Below are 16,697 nucleotides of genomic sequence, written 5' to 3'. Positions count from 1 at the left end.
GCCAGGCTGGGACTTGCCTTCAGCTCCCTGTTTTTCTCTCTCCTTGTTTTTCTCAGCATGGAAGTAAGTCCCAAGGGATCAGCCTGGCTGCTGGACTGGGCCGCTACAGGACAGCCACAGTCAGCAGATGTTTGTAGCAGCAATGGGCAGCCCTTCCAGAGCAAGCCCAGCTGTATTAGTCAAGCAGGATCTGTCCTTTAGGATCATAAAGGTAGAAGATAAAAAGCAATTCTTGGCTGGTAGTAATCCCTTTCCTTCTCAAACAGCTATGATTGCTCCCTTCCCTTCCCAAACCTATGCTGAGGAGCAGCTGAGTTTCCACCCCAGCACCCTCACCTTTAATCCTGCGGGGTTTTCTCCCCACATGTTCTGCGTCCTTTGATTGYGGTCATTAAGAGAGAACTTGCTGCCCCGTCGCATGCCGGTGTCTCTCGGAGGTGACATCGTTCCTGTGCTGACAGGTCTCATTCATTTGCTCGCACCTCTCCAGCTGTGACACACAAGCCACGCACACATCTCCTACACGACTGTCCCGAAAAATAAATGAACTCCTCCATTCCCAGGGGCCAAAAAAGGAATTTTGGGGTAGCACTCAAAATTTCTGCACCACACCAGCAACTTACCATGTGTTAGCTTTTCCCATGTACCAGAAATAGCCAACAGCAGAGAAAGTAGAGAAATCTTGTTGAGTCCCCAGCCACAGAGTGGTGATGGTGAAGACAACCCCAAGGCACGCAGAGATACAGCAGCCTCCACCCTTAGGATCAGCCTGAGATGATGAGGTAGGAGCTGAYATTACCTGATCTCCAAATAAACAATGGAAGGAGCAAGAGGAAGGGTCCTGTAGGACCATTAGGAGCTTGAGGCTCAGTCCTAACCCAGATCTTAGCTGCTTAAACAGCATTCTGAAGAGACAGTTGGCAGCTTTAGTCTTCACAGAGCAGTCAGGAGGAGATGGTCTGTCGCCAAATAGGCTATTTTGTTCAGCCCTAAAAACATAAGATCAGCCTTGAAGAGTCTTTTAAAGATTGAAATGAGAGGACGATACAGTTTAAATTTAGTCTCTCTCTCTTTTGTGATTAAAATATGTGTCTGATCTTAGAAGCTCTAAAGCAGCTTGTAAAGAAAAGAAACATACAACATTGATGGTATTGGAATTTTCGGTCAAAGTTGGGCTCTCTGCTTTCTTTTGCTTTCCCATGAGTCTTCCTTGTGGCCTTTTTCCCCTGCCCTTTCTGCTCCCTCTAGATTTTGGACTTTCCTGTAAGGAAAAGGAAATGGCTATCCCCMGTGAGTCACTTACCTAATAATAGCTACAACCTTTCAAAACAAATGATTTGATCTTTTTTTTCCCCTAAATAATCATACAGTTAGGGTATTACTCAGAGAGTGGCCATAGAAATGCCATGGTCAAATTATATCATGACTCAATTTTGCAAAGTGCACAGAACCTTTTTTGAAAGCATTTCACAAGTACTTGCTGGTGACCACTAATTCCCTTAGTGGGAAAAGTGGTTTCCCTTTTGCAGTAGCTCATTTTCGCAACTCTGAAGAGTTTTTTTTTTTTCCCCAAAGGGAATCTATCCAAAGGCTTTTATAAAGCATCCTTGAGCCTTTGGGAATGAGCCAAATTAATGCAAGAATATCATTCCTTTTCAAAGAGCTGAAGGCTTCGAAGCAACACGATCTGCCTTCTGAACAGCATGAGAGGGGTATAGTTGTGGTTTCGTTACAAAGCGAGCAGCAGAGCTCAGATACAGATCTGAGCTTTGTCAGAGTTCAGCAGGAGCCCCATCCAAGCGCTTCTTTTGTCAGCTGTGTTCTCCTGCAGCCCTCGTTTTGCAACAGCCCCTGCTCTGGAGCACGTGAACGTGGGCGCAGGAGGAGCTGGCCAAGGACACTGCTGCCAGGCAAAGTTTCAATCAGTCACTGGCCTTAAAAAGGCAGGGAAGGTCCCTCGGGAGAGTCACGAATCACTGATAGAAAGTGCTAGCCCTTATTTTCCGCTGTTACATCACTATGTTTGAGAAAACATTTGAGAAAGGGCTGATGTTGCTCTCAGCTAAAATTACACCCCTGAACCATGTTCTCTGCAAGATTACAGGACAGTCCTGAGAGCACCCCGTGTCAGGACGCACAGAGAAGGGCTTGGTAACCATCACATTTCTGTTACCTCTATTGCAATGCTTCGTTTCCATATAATCACTGATAGGAATAGCACAAAATGCTCACGCCGTGATGGTGTGGGCTGGAGAAAAGCATTTTTGCCTGTTTTTTACTGTCAAAACATTGAGGAAAAGAAAAACAGGCTTCTATGTAACAGAGTAATGAACCCAGCAGTTCTGGGCAGACAGCATGATCCATGCTGTTTGTTTTGAAAATCATCTTATTTTTAAGTACTGGCGTTATATTTTCTATTGAAAAATAGGGATGAGTATAGGGAAAAAGACCCCCAGTCATCCAAGTGGCAAATAAAAAGTTCTGAAAATGCCTCCTGAAAGCTACAGCCATCTCAGTTGCCCTGCAAGCAAGCATCCACGTTCAGCACTTGCAGCAAACAAACATCCCCGTCCGCCACCTCGCAGCACACAGCAGAGTCAGACCAAAAAAAGGTGCCAGAGCCACCAGGACACTCGGTCACATCTAGCTTTATTTTATCCTGTCAGAAAAGTTCAAGAGTTACACCAAAAAATACTTCAGTCTCTGCTACCTACTGACAAAAAATACACCACAAAATTATAAACTGTTCAGTGGTTTGCTGGAGTTCTGGTTTTCGGTGGAGGGAGCAGTTTGTACATTTTGAGTGAGAAATGGATTTACAGGTTTGAAAGGGAAGGCAGGATAGGAAATCAGACGATGGCATTTGGCACTACATTTTTAGCTACGCTATACAGTTATTTATCATGATGCCTGTTAGGACTGAGGAGTTCTGCCCTCGTTTACACCCTCTGGTGTCTATGTATGCAAAATGGAGAGCAAAACTGCCCAAGGCGGGGGAAAAAGGGGTCGGTTCCTAATTTCCGTCCCAGTCTAGCAACAAATCTGAACAAGCAGCCTTAGTGGAATGTGAGCTTGCCCTGCACGTGTGTCTGCTCCTGCAGTTCAGTCACCCTGCAAGGCCACAGAGCAGAACCAGCTTGCAGCAATGGGCCAGGTGGCAGCTCTGGGGAAGGGAATCCSATTCTGATCAAGCATTGGTCAACTCCCACCAGTCCATACCTGCTGTCTCTGGAGAGAGGAGAGGAGTGTCCAGGATTGCACTAAGCTTCTGGTCTGGTTTGTCTTTGTAGGCAGAGCTCCAGGGAGACCCTTGCACTCTGAGAGCTCTACAGCCTACCTTTCTACCTACCTTARACCCTCACATAGCTGAAGCTGAAGGAGTGAAGCAGGAGCATCCCCATTTGATGGCTGAGGAGAAAATCAAGAGCTGAGAAGGTAGAGGCTGAATATGTTGATATACTATGGTCACACTTGAGGGTGCCTCCTTTCATCAGGAGATTTCTTTGTCTTATGGTGATGCTCAGTGTGCAGGTTCCTAAGGCTGAAGACTCACTGAACTTTGCAAAGGGAAGTTACAGTAAAGCCATGCCAGAAGCATCAATAAAGCCCTGCTCTCCTGCCTTCCAACGCTATGAAGTATATTCAAGATTCCATTACAGTGGCCTCTCTCTGTTCCCACCTGCTGCCATGTCCAAATACCAACCAGGATTTGATCTGCAGAATCCACCCGAGAACAGCAGCACAGGGACAGCCTGTTAGGAATGCCTAGATCTTCCTGAACTTACTGAGGCCACTATGCAGAGCTGTGTGTGTGTGCACTCAAGGGAAGAAGGATGCATGTATTTCTCCATCAGCAAATGTACTCTGAAACTGGATTCAGTTTGCAGCAAACTCCACCCTTACCTCTCTTGGCAAAATAAGCAACACAGCAATGTGGTTTGTAACAGGTCCTCTCCACTCCTTCTCTCAAAATGATWGCAGCTCTTTGTTCATTGCATGTTACACTCCTGTCACAACTCTCCAGCAATGAAGCAACTCCATGGGATTCTCCTTGCTGCTTTCATCCTCTCTGGCTGTTTTTCTAATTTGCTTTTTTTGTTTTTTAATTTCTTTTTTTCTAACAAATAGTTAAGCAATGATTTAAAAATATTTTACATCGTAAGGTACAGTCAACATCAAACATGCCTTTGTACAAGAGCTTGACTCGGTTACAAATCAACGAGAACAATGCACGAAAAGAAATATCCATTAAGATGACTCCTGCACTTGGGTATTATTTATTCTTGTCATGCTGTTAGCACAGCGCCCTCTCTCAACTACAGCAATGCAGTATAGACAAGGTGGGTTTTTTTTCCCCACCCTCCCACTTTCCCATCACCACTCATTAATTTTAATGACCTTCTGTCTTGGCAGCCTTAGCTTCATGGTTTACCGGTCCTGAAGAAAGCCAAGGCGATACAGACCGGGAGCTGGTTTGCTTGGCCATGCTGTAGTGGCTGATGACAGTATAGAACCTGCCCCGGGAGTTTGAATCCTGTGCTGAGTAGTATGCATCCAGGGAGGCCGGGATGCATCGCTTATGCTGGAAAGAAGGAAAGAGCAAGAGAGGTAAATAGAGGTCCCGTCAGGCTCAGGTCATTTTGAAAAATCTCAGTGTCAGTAAGTTGCAAGGTTGATGTTTGACTGAGATGTGCTGCAGTCAGTGTGCTGGTGCAGACCCCCCTGCTCTTTGTCTGCTGTGGGAATGCGGAGTTCGGTGGGAACGCYGAGCTAAGGCTCGGTCGGCAGCCCTCAAAACCTGTTGCTGTTGGCAACCCTGATGTCAAGTTGATTCCTTCCTGGACTGGAAATGGGAGCTATAAAATGAAGATCTCACTAGTTTGGTACATTACCGGTATGCAGAGAATAAGCCCCTTTTCTGGAGTCTTAGCAGAGCATGTTGAGCTGTTCCCATTATGTGCTAGATTGCAAGCTCTGTAAAGTCCAGAATTAATCCTCAGACAGGTAGAGGACYGACAGAATAAGCTTCTTAGATGCTGCTGTGTTATAGGGTGTTACCTGACCTGGAGCATGACCACCTGAGAGGTGCTGGTAGGAAGTGTGGCCCAACWGGCCAGCCCTTTTCAGAGCTTCTTGTCTGTGCAGACCCTGCCAATGAATCACCTCTGCTCTAGTGTGGACACTTAGATGCTAAGAACTGCATGGATCAAACAGTTTATTTTGCCATAGCCGTAATAGGGCAATCAAACAGTAACAAATGTTGGACCAGAAGTAAAGTATTACCAAGGCCATAAAGGGTCTCAGGAACAATTATTATTAAACCGTGAGATAACTCCCAGTTCAATGTTACTAGCCAAAATCTGAGTCCAAAACCTTTAGTCTTTTCAGAAGTTCAGCTTTGGATCGGATTCTGAAATGCATGATTCAGTCCCAAATCCACTTTTTTATAACCTAAGAGAGTAATTAACAATGACTAATACACCAGGACGCTTACTGTGTTTTCCAGCTCATAGACTATCCCCCATATAGTCAAGGCTCCTGGGAGTTCATGAGTTTATCCACAGCAATGAACTATTTTGCAAACTTTTTTTCTTTTAAATGTCAGCAGACCAGGCAAAATTTTCTCTGTGGATATTTTATATAAACCCACTGGATAGAAAGGCTTAAGCAATTAAGTTATATGGTTTTGTTCCCAGTAGAGTCTGAAAAGCAACTTGAAAAGTGTACTATGTGGGTAAATTTGGATTTCTTTCACAAAGGACACATGTGCCAGCACTCCGAGAGTTTGCTTTGTATTAAAATGTATGCCAGTAAACCTCAATCTCTTGAATGTGTGGGAAGCAAACGCAGGATTCCAGCTGCAATAAATCCATTCACAAATAGGAGAGATTGTTCCTGAACATCTGTCTGTAGTGTTCCCCAAACRTTAATCCGAACAACTGCAATGTAACAGTAGCTGACAGAGACAAATGCAAGTCTACATTTCCCATAACACTTTTCCCATTGCAACACATTCTTGCCAAATGTTCTGTTTGGCCTGGTCAAAAAAAAATATAAGAAAAAAAAAGGCAGACTAGACTGTAACCATGTAGTCAATTAGAGCCTATCATTATCTCAAGCAATTCATCCATCTGAAGTTTCTTACCTTATAAACAAATCCATCTGGGCAACTGTGGTCGTAAGTAAAGGCTTTGTATACCACGAGAAACACTATGCAGGCAAGGAATGCAAGAGCCAGGCTTATGAGAATAGTGACCTRCAAAAGAGGGATAATATTACTCTACATATGTTAAAATGGCATATGAGCAACCTCATAATTAAATGAGTTATAGTAACATCCATCCTAACAGACTGCAGTCTTCACTCCACTGTGTAGGGCTTAACTAAGCATGGTAATTGAATGAACGCTACATTCAATAGCTCTGAATTCTGACATCGTTTCTTCCCCTGCCCCCCTTAGACCTTCAGTAGAGCATGTTCTTGTGTTTAACTCCTTGCGAATTTACGGGAATTTATGTGTTCTCAGAGGCTTTTTGTTCCCATGCTCTCAGCTGTTCAACAGAAAGCATCATCTGCTAGCCCAGCAGGATCAACCAGCAGCCACCCGGAATCCGCAGGCACGGTCCAATCTGTGCAGATAAGCCTGCCTTATAGTCCTGGCAAGGTCTTAGTTTTCYGATAGCAGAGGTAGGGGAGCAAGTATGAAGAATAAAGCCCCTGTAACACAGGCCCCATTGCACTTTCTGGGTGACACTACAAAGTTAAATTCTGCCTTGAGTAACTTGTAAAAGGGAGGGCGGGAGAATGGGAACCCTTCTTTACTTATCAAAGCTGTAAAATGAAAATATCACAACTACTGAGAAAGKCCAACTGACATATCCCACAATACATCCAAGAGAAGGCAGACTGCATGCATGGCTGTTGCCTCTGCAAGCATCTCAGATCACAGTGCTGGAAGCACCTGACACAACAAGTTGTGGAGGGTTCAAATATTCCTCCTCTCCTCATTCTGAAATTGATGTTCCCATTGCTGAACTGTTTTGGTTCTTTGCTGCAGCCCCCTTTCCTAAAAAAGGAAAACCCTCATTGAAATGCTTGAACTAAGTCCCTAATCTGCTATTTTAGCTATATCCTCCCTAAGGAATGAGCAAGGCTCCCAGAGGCATTCTTGTGCCTCTAGGGAAAGGCTCAAGTTCATATTGACTCCTTCAGCAAAGTTCAGCTAAGGTGCATGTTTTATCAGCACCAGCCCCGCCTCCCTCCTCCCTTCTCCAAATCTTTTTTGGTCCCAGCTGGAATTAAGAAAGTGCAAGGTAAAAGGTTTTGTACTTCTCTTGCCTAAATTGCAGCAACCCATCCTGCTGAATCTGCTGTCTCCCACTGATCTGGATTGGCATAAAAAATACAGCAAAATCCCTGGGGCTCCAATGCTACCATGCAAGCTAGAGCTCATAATCAAATGCACGCACTCACTGAGACGAAGGGGCAAGTACAGCAGTTGGGTAAACATGTAAAACTTGCACTGACAACAGTGTGGGCAGCCAGTGTGAGATTAATGAAATTCCTACAGCAAAAGGTGGAGGCCAAGTTTGCAGTAAGAGAGGAATTACTTACTGCAATTCCTGTCACCTCAGTCTGCTCCTGAATTCCACTTTCCCACCAGGCACAGGAGCCCATCCTGGGCTGCAAGTTCTCCCCAGCCACTGGTCACACCAGGAATCCTTCAGCTGGGAACAGCAGTGGTCTGAAGAGGCAGGTACTGCTCGCCTGGACAACATCCCATCCTGCAAGCTTGTGGCATGCAGCCGCACCATGCATTTTGTTGTTACAGTTACGTCCTAATCACCTTATTTTTTTCATATGAGTGTCTAAGCAATTAAAGGTAGAAGCTGCTCCTYCACCAAAGTATATACAATACCAGTTGATGGTAGAAGGTGGGGAAATACGGAGRTAATTCCTTCAGTGTATCAGACACAGAACTGCAGCTTATGAAGAGCAATCTGGACAAATTTCAGAATTCATCAAGATAATATTATGAATATAATAATAATATTATATATTAGTGATATATCAATAAAGATATGAGTTGCTTAATGTTGATTCATACTGAATTTTGCTCTGATTCTCTGTTTTGGTCATTGTGGCAGCTCTAATTCTGAGAATCTATATGGTGTGCAGTCACTGCACAGACTCGAAAGGCTGCTGCAATGGCTTGCATTGCAAGAGACTCCTCACCAATTTTGCAGAAAGGTGTGCTGCCTGTTGAGGTGCATTCCTAAGCACACAGAGCATTTTCACTAACACTGGCAGAAGTTAAAAAAGCCCTGGTAATGCCACCTGCAATGCTGGAACATCCAGAACTGCAATTTGGTGGCTATTTTAAGGAAGAGGACACGAAAGAGTGAAGTTAAATCTACATCTGCTGTTCAATTTGACCCAACATACCCAGTTCAAAGCTCAGGAAATTGAGAGGAATGGAGATTATGTCTAGCAGGAGAGATTCGTAAGTTCATTGTTAAGTCAATGCTTTAGAATAAAACATAAAAAGATAAGAAGGTTGGGGCTAACGGGCTTTCCCAGAGATGAATAGTTCACTGAAGCTCTGACCCTCCTTTTAGCATAATTATTCATACTAACCTCCTCCCTGGGTCCTAGTCTTCTGCAAAAGGGGTCAATTAAGCAAAAGGCAGCCTCAAAGGGAAAAGCATGTACGGCTGGATCTCATCAAAATACATGTGTAAGTGGGTCCTAGTGCACTAAAGAGGTAGATGGTAGACACACAGAACAACTGCAAGGATTTCAATAGTCTGACCAAGAAAATAGGTCCATTTCTCCTCCAGCAATGCACATTTGCATACAAGTTTGAATGGAAAGCTTGACAGGAAAGAGGAAATTCTACTTCCCAACCCAAGGAAGCAATCTCCCTTTTTATACTGCTGCAAAGGAAGAAGTTGGAGTCTAGAGGGGAGGGAAGCAGAATTTACCATGGTTTCAACTCTAAAAAGAAGACAGATTAAACCTGAAAAAGTAAAAAAAAAAAAAAAAAAAAAGAAGAAAAAAGTCACTTTGAAAAAAAAATTGTCAAAAAGATTATTCCTGGATTAAATATGCCAACACTGTCTACTTCTGCAATGGAAGATCAGGGGTAAAGCCCATTTTCCAGTATGACACATCACAACCCTGCTCTGATAAATCAACATGGAAGAGTATTTTTCCCATGTAGAATAAATGGCCATCAGCTCTTCCTCCATTTAAAATAAAAGCATGCAAAGTCTGGCAGCTCCTTGGATAGCAAATTCAGTAGCATTACCCAAGATGGCATTGCTACAGTTCCCCTTCAAGGTTAATTTGAAGGCACTAATTCCATGCATGTTGCTCTATCAAAGCCAAAGTTYAGAGAGCAGTCCTAGCCAAAAATTCAGAAAACAGGAATGGTTCAGCTTTCTGATGTGGCTGTTCTGCCCTAATTACAATGTGCAGTGAATGAAGAATTCCCACTTGTGCTAACCTGAAAGAAAATACTAGGTCTTAGGGCAGAGGAGGAGACAAGGGGCACCAAGATTACATTGAATACTATCCAAYATAAAACAATGCTCAGAGTGAAAGAAGCTCTTGTTTCTGAGAACCTGAAGCTGCACATTTCCTAGCCATTTTTATTGAATACAGCCATCCAAAGCAGGGCTAGCTACAGACACCCACGTACAGACACCCATACTCTCCTGCACATGTAATTCCTGTTGCCCCGGCATCTATTTTGTTCTTTTCTCCTGCCTTGCATGAGTTTTCTCAACCCCAGAAGACTCTTCTTGTGCCTACAGAAGAGGCCATGAAAGGGGAATAGCCCCTGACCTGTGGGGTATCTCCCTCGCCCTGAATGACTCCTTGTTTTCCTTCCCCAAAAGGGGCTATCAAAGTCTCCTTCAACTCTTATCACCCTGAGGCAGTTGAAGGGGTCGAGTTCTTTCTTTATCCTTTGAGAAAGAAATAACTGAGCTGTCTGGGACTGGGATGAATTTCTCTTGTACTGTTAAATACAAACCAATGGAAATGACCATTAGTAATGTGACAAGACTGGCTCCTTTCCTCTTACCTGCCCAACAAGTCCCTAAAGGTAATAAATTCCCCTCTGCTCTGCTGCTCTGCGCCAGCAAAGTGCTGACACCCAATTCATTACCTTGCAGGGGCAGGTCCCTCCGCTGAGCTTTCACCTCCCTCCTGGGTGTAATTGAAGCCCCTCTCACCTCCCTCCTGCCCTTTCATGCACTTGCAAAATTACAGCATGACACGGTGTTACACATGATGATACATAGTGTAAAATTGCTCTGGGATGAAATGTCACGTAAAATGTTAAAASCCAAGGAAAGGGAGGAAAAACCCATCCCTGGCTATACTGATAAGYCAGAGCTAAGGTCCACCTCTCTAACTATTCTAGAGAACACAAAGCTTCATTAACATTCAAATACCAAAGAATCACAGGGCTGCAATACCTAATAAACCTCCACTTTTTTTTTTATGAATAACATGAACCTTGGCAGTCTCTAAGCAATATAAACACTCATGGAGGGGAAATAAAATTTAGTGAGCAGATAAAACCTAGGAGTGCAGCAGGGATGAATCTGTCGTGTGTGACTGCTCTACAGGGTAACTGAAAGGGGCTTGTTTTGCCCTTCCCATCTCCAAAGCCATTCGTAGTGTCCAAAGATTCACTTAAAAGTGACCGAATAAAGAAGAGACAACATTGCTACCACACTAAAAACTCCCCAACAACCACAAAACAAGGGGGAAAAGATTTATCTAAGGCCCTTGACATCAGTGAAAGATTATGTCAACTTCCATCAATAATAGCACACTTGGTTCCTCCCCACCTTTCCCAGAGATGAAGGACATGCTGCACTTTCCCAACGACGTGGATAAAAACAGACATTACCACACAAAGCAACAGGACACAAGTTGCCATTAGGTCTTCCTCCAGAGAGATGGTAACTAATTGCAATTGTGTTCCTATTGACCTGGCTTTCATAGAGTATCCAACCAAATATCTAACTGGGTTTCTTTCAAATGGCTGCTCGTTGTCCTTCCCTAGCTGCAATGAAAAGTCTTAAAAGCAAAACACAGAATAGTGCCACATCCAAACAGCAGAGCTTTCCTTTAACAGGGGTCTTCAAGGTTTCTACATTTTTATTCCTTATGTTTTGCCTGGCAAGACTTTTCTCTGTCTTGACCTCGGTTTTCCGAGTGGATGTGCCCTCTTCACTCCCCATGGAAGTCAGCAAGAGCTGGGAGTGCCTGGTCCCTCTGYACATCGAGCCGTATGGGCTTGGACGTGCGCACGAGGATCTGACAACAGCACTGACAACCTGCCGAGCTACYGAGGCTGCCACGGGCTGCCACGCAGGGGCCCTTGGGCTGCCACGGGCTGGCCCACAAATCAGCAAAGTCGTTCAGGGCCCAAGAGCGCCAAGAAATATGAACTCTCTGGAAATAGCTGGGGGGAAAAAAAAAAAGGAAAGAAAGGAAAAAAAGAAATGAAAATAAAAGAAAACAAGAAAAGTAGATCCCAAGCCGAGGTTGGTGGGAATACTACTGTGCAGAGCAGATACCCATAAGGAACATTTTTCAGGCAGTGTCAGAGGGGGAAGGGTCTGTCAGCAGATGGCAGTTCCCTCACATTCATGCTCTGTTTGAACTAAGTTGAAAAATATTCTTTTTCCAGGGGATTAGATGGAGACTGCTCTCTATTAGTATTCTGCATCCAGCCTGTGTTGGTGAGTTGTGGGGGTGTGATTTTTTTCTGATTTAAGCCTAATATTACTTGCATTACCAGCTGGAGGAACATAACTTATAATCATTGTTCTGGTATCAGAGCTTGTTATTCTACCTTTATGCTTTGTTCACAGGCTGTGCTGATGGAGTAGCTTACCTACTTATCTTGGGGGACCCAAGATAAAATRGTAGAAAGAAAAAAAGCAGATAGAAAAATTAACACGGGCACTCAAGTGCAAGTTACCTCCCGAAAGAATGCAGAAGATGGTATCTTACAAAACTGTGAAATAACAATTTTTAAAGACATGAAGGACTTTTTTCTAAGCCAATTAACTATGAAATTAAATACTGTGAATCTTGCAAATTTACACTGTACAATATTGTTAACAGAAGGACTCTATTAAAGTCTCTAAAAGCAACAGACATTCATATGAAGAGCCTCCACACGGCTTAAACTAGGATTCAAACCCATAAAAGGGGCAGCTCTGCCTTCCCCCACTGAGTTCTGCCACTTTGAAGGCAGAGACCAGTCATTCAGACCAAGACCCAATCCCATAATTTCCTACAGGACACTGAAATCAGCAGTAATTAGGCACCTCCTATAGAGCCAGGTGGTTTTAAAGGGGTAAAGATTGTCTGTTCTGGGCTTTTGCACATATCCCTGTGCAATTTACTATCCCTCATTTACTATCCCTCATTTACTATCAGTAAATGAGTTTCCAGAAGAGATCTGGACACAGGTTCCAGTCTGTGGACCTCAGGGGGACCTCAAAAGCCCATTCTGCCATTTCCTGCCTATCCCTCATTTACTATCAGTAAATGAGTTTCCAGAAGAGATCTGGACACAGGTTCCAGTCTGTGGACCTCAGGGGGACCTCAAAAGCCCATTCTGCCATTTCCTGCACTGTATTCTCATGCTCTCATGACATTTAAAAATATCCTCCCAGATATAAGGTCTGGTTCTCCAAGATACACTGACTGTCACTAGGTACTGGGAAATTTGTGATTTTTTATAGGCAAATCAGCCATAAAAATTCTCTTGACTTTATAAAAGAAGGACTGTGAATGTAGGAAAATTCAGTGCTAAACAAAATTGGCAGAATTTCCATGAAGATTATCTTCACAGGAGGCTTTAACAGCAGTGAACGACAGGCTTTTTCCATAGTGCAGGCTAATAMCACTCCACAAGGATTCAGCTATAACAGCAACTCACTACAAGTTCAAGAGGATTCCATTATGAGGATTTGTTTTGACAGTGAAAAATTTAGGATAGAAATTTTTCCCATTCATCCCATAACTTCTTCAAGCTGACAGTTAGACGTTAAGGTTGACAACATCAAATCTGGACATGAAAGCTATGGCCAAACCAGCAGGCTCCGGAACTCTTCCCAGAACCCGCTATAATTCCTGGCTGCCTCCCACCAGTATGCCAGGATGGAATCCAATGTGAACCACCCCACCATCTGAATCAGTGTGGGATATGCTTCAGGATTGGCAGGTCACTGGGATCCACAGGGAGAAGGACTTAAAAATTCACCATTGAACATAGCTGCCCCACCTCTCAGAGTCAGGCAAAGAAACAGTGCACTGCACTGAGCTTCCTTCTTCAGGAAGGGCAAATCAGGCTAATCAAAAAATAGTGGCACGCTTGACTTTTCATAGCAGCTTGGTGCTGTTCAGGAAGATGTAGGATTTCTCTTTCATTATTAGAGCACAGCTGTATTTCAGATGGTTTCCAGATTCTTAAGCAGCCTATGGGAGATGCTTTGTAGAAGGGAAGTGTCCTCAGTTGGCACCCAAGTCTTCAGAGCTTTGGAAAATAAGGCTCTGTGCTACATGGCTTCTTGCACAAAGTTTAAGGCGTTTTTTGTTCTTATCTTAGAAAAAAAATAGACCCCAACTCTCCTTTTGACTTCTAAGAACACTGATTATCCACGAGGAGTAGGAGAGTAGAGAAACCTCTTACATCTGCTCCGCTATTTCATGGGACTCCTTCAGCTCATACAGTTCAGGAATCAAAGTCCAAATGACTTCCAGGGTAGAGATGTGAAAATAGAGTCCCCCAAAGTCCCAGAGATACCCACTCGAAGCAGCACGAGATATCTTTGAGCCAATTTGTTGTGTCAGCCACATGTCCTTTGGCTCTAACCCACTGCTGCTCCACCAGCAACGCCTCCACATTTGCAAATCTAAGCAGCAGCAGCAGCAGCTATCTCCTGAGATGACTAGATACCCACCAGCAATTCCTCTGCTCTGTGCCTTGTAGCACTGTGAGTGGAGCATGAGCGTGGAACAAGAACACCATGTTTCTAAGCAATTTGTCAAATAATTAAATTATGTGCACAATAACTAGCTGGCTCAATTACATTAGCCAACCTCCATCATGTAATATAATTTCTAGTGGCTGTTTAGGCACTAATAGCCTCAGATCTTTTTAACTGTGCCTGGTGCCAGCTGCGGTCTGCACAATGTCTTTCTGTGCCAAGTCAAAACCCTGGAATGGAAAATTCATGGCTCAAGTTACAAGCCCCCATTCCCTACGGAAATTCTAAAATGCCATTTCCAAAGAGAGTGCTTTCACTGCTGAATATTAGTGGATTYCCACTTAGATAGATAAAAAGCTCTGTTTGTTTTGCTTCGTTTTCTTTTCTGGCATTTAATGCTATATGAAATATTTTTTCTAATAGCTTAATAAATGTTGACTGGAGGAAAGACCAAACAGCTGGTTTTTGCATGCTAAGTACAAACACTTTGGAGTATGTGCCATGTCACATGTAATGTGCAAAAGTCAATTATTTATCCTCTGTCGTGTCTGCAGAAAACTTTATGACTTCTTTCCACAGGAGCAAACCACATCAACCCGACAAACTCCACAGACTCTCCAGTAGGATCCATCCAAACAGCAAGAGCCCAAGTCTCCTAAAGCTTGGTCTCCCGAGGGACCAAGCATGGAAAGCCACCCAAACACGGCTTCTACCCCAAGACAAGGATCTGACTCGCTTGAAAGAAGAGCTGAGACATGATTGGTTTGTGCCTTCTTTCATACTAAAGGTAAATATTAAAGGCAAAGCTTACGGTTCAAGTCTTGCTGTGTTGGGTTGGGGCACAAAATAGTGGGGTTTGGCTATCAAAATTTCCCTGGATAATCAATGAATTCAAAGCCCTTCCATTTTAAATTAGAAACATGAAGCTTTCTCCCTTCCAATGACTTACAAAAGTTAATATCTTTAAAACCAACAACAAAAATTAATGATCTTGCTGCTCATGATGCCTTCAAAGGCATGAGGCCAGTTCCATTAGCAATGGATTTGGCCCAACAGGGTTAATATATCTGCAAGCATTAACAGGAGGGAGCTCAGGTCTGCTTAACATTCCATCAGCAGCCTGTGCTGCTTTATAAATAGAGAAGTGGAACATGACATGAAGAGGGTGGGAAAAAAAGAAAAATTAAAACAAAGAATTTCATTTTCCTGTTTTTTTTTTAAATCATTCTGTGGTTTGGCTGCAATGTTCAAAATGCACTTCACAACAGTCAATAAACTTTGCCTATGCTTTAGACAGCTGAAATCTCTTCCCCTCTATTCCTTTAGGTCCCTTCTGCTACATTAGCCAAACTGGCCTTAGGCCTATTTCGTTCCACCTCAAATGCTGACAAGGGAACTCCCCAACAAGTGGGGTTTATTGGGAAGGAGGGGACCAGGGGTAACCAGAAGGAAACATAATGACATATGCATATGAAAAAAACATATGAAAATCCTTTAAGGATTGATCCATTTAATAATTTATATTAAAAGCTGTATCTTTTTTTTCCTCTTTCTTTTGCTAGGTGGTCCCCAATCCAGTCTATGTACCAATCTAGCTAAATCAAAATATATGTTTTAGACTYGAAACCTCCTTGTGGCTTGACCTTCTTTGGACCTAATCTGTGCCAGAGAACAAGGTTTTAGCTGGCAAGTATCGGAAGAACATCAGACTTTCACACAGACGGGCAGGAGGAAGGCCAGCAGAGTTTACTGTTCCGGAGCTAGGGARGCTGTCAGACCTACCTCTCTTTGTGTGGCTGGGCCACAAATCCACCCTCAGCTCAGCCTCCCAGCTTGGAATTTTCACTGATGAGCACAAACGGTACCATCAGTCTATCTCCGTGCAAGCTGTGAGGCTGACTGGGACCAATCCGACCTATGCTCTGCTGTTCCCATTACCAGTAGAAAAGGGGAAGGAGAATGATTGCTGAGCTCCAGCAGAAAGATGATGAGCAGCATTTCTCATTTCCTCCCATGTACACCACAAGTGAGAGTGTACGAGCACCTGCATCCGTACAGGTGCTACTTTGCAGCAGATAGATAGTAGACCAGAGACCAGGCAAGGCAGGGTGTTGGGCATGTCCCAAGTGGGGAAACTGTGACTCCACCCTGCAGTGGAAATAAGTCTTATGAGCAACCTCCAAAYACGACCAACAGCTCAAGTTCCAGAGACAAGTGACTCCATCACTCCCTGGAGAAGACTTGAGTACAGTGAGGTGCTGCCTGACATCTCTTCTATAGTATAGTTGAGCATTCCCAAAGGGAATGAATAAGCATCCAAATCAGTCCCTGGACACTAAGAAACATCCTCGTACTGAAAACTACCCAAGACCTTCTTGAAGAAATGTCCCAAAAGGAAATTACTACACTCTCCCCTATGCTGTTGCCAGCAGGACATGAAGACCCCTGAAGGCCACCGCTTACATGCTCCTTGCACCCGTCACCTTTCCACTTTTCCTCTGCTTTTCCCCTTGCTGTGCTGRATCTCACAGCCCGTCAGAGCGGTGTGCAGCCTGGAAACAGTATCTCAGCCCCATTAGCAATTATCACCAAAGTGAGAAAAATCTCAGTGTATTAGAGCGTGTTCCCTCCCTCGAGCACCACTCACATTAGTCAGTGTAATGGGATCTT

The 16,697-nt window shown here is 43.8% G+C and overlaps 1 protein-coding gene across 1 annotated transcript in view; it reads right to left on the bottom strand.

Moving 5' to 3' along the window:
- Positions 1 to 2,665: 2,665 nt before the first annotated feature.
- The window catches only part of NSG2 (neuronal vesicle trafficking associated 2), a 34,167-nt gene continuing 20,135 nt past the window's right edge, over positions 2,666 to 16,697 (bottom strand). Inside the window, exons 4-5 of the mRNA XM_026047489.1 lie at positions 6,146 to 6,256; positions 2,666 to 4,582 (exon numbers count right to left, since the gene is read on the bottom strand). Of these exons, the coding sequence (XP_025903274.1) occupies positions 4,391 to 4,582; positions 6,146 to 6,256 (303 nt within the window). The 3' untranslated portion in view covers positions 2,666 to 4,390. The remainder of the gene's footprint in view (positions 4,583 to 6,145; positions 6,257 to 16,697) is intronic.

The sequence above is a fragment of the Nothoprocta perdicaria genome, unplaced genomic scaffold, assembly GCF_003342845.1.
Source record: "Nothoprocta perdicaria isolate Ctin4 unplaced genomic scaffold, notPer1 scaffold_5, whole genome shotgun sequence".
Taxonomy (NCBI): domain Eukaryota; kingdom Metazoa; phylum Chordata; class Aves; order Tinamiformes; family Tinamidae; genus Nothoprocta; species Nothoprocta perdicaria.
The sequence above is the reverse complement of the archived record's forward strand: the minus strand, read 5'-3'. Positions and strand labels throughout refer to the sequence as shown.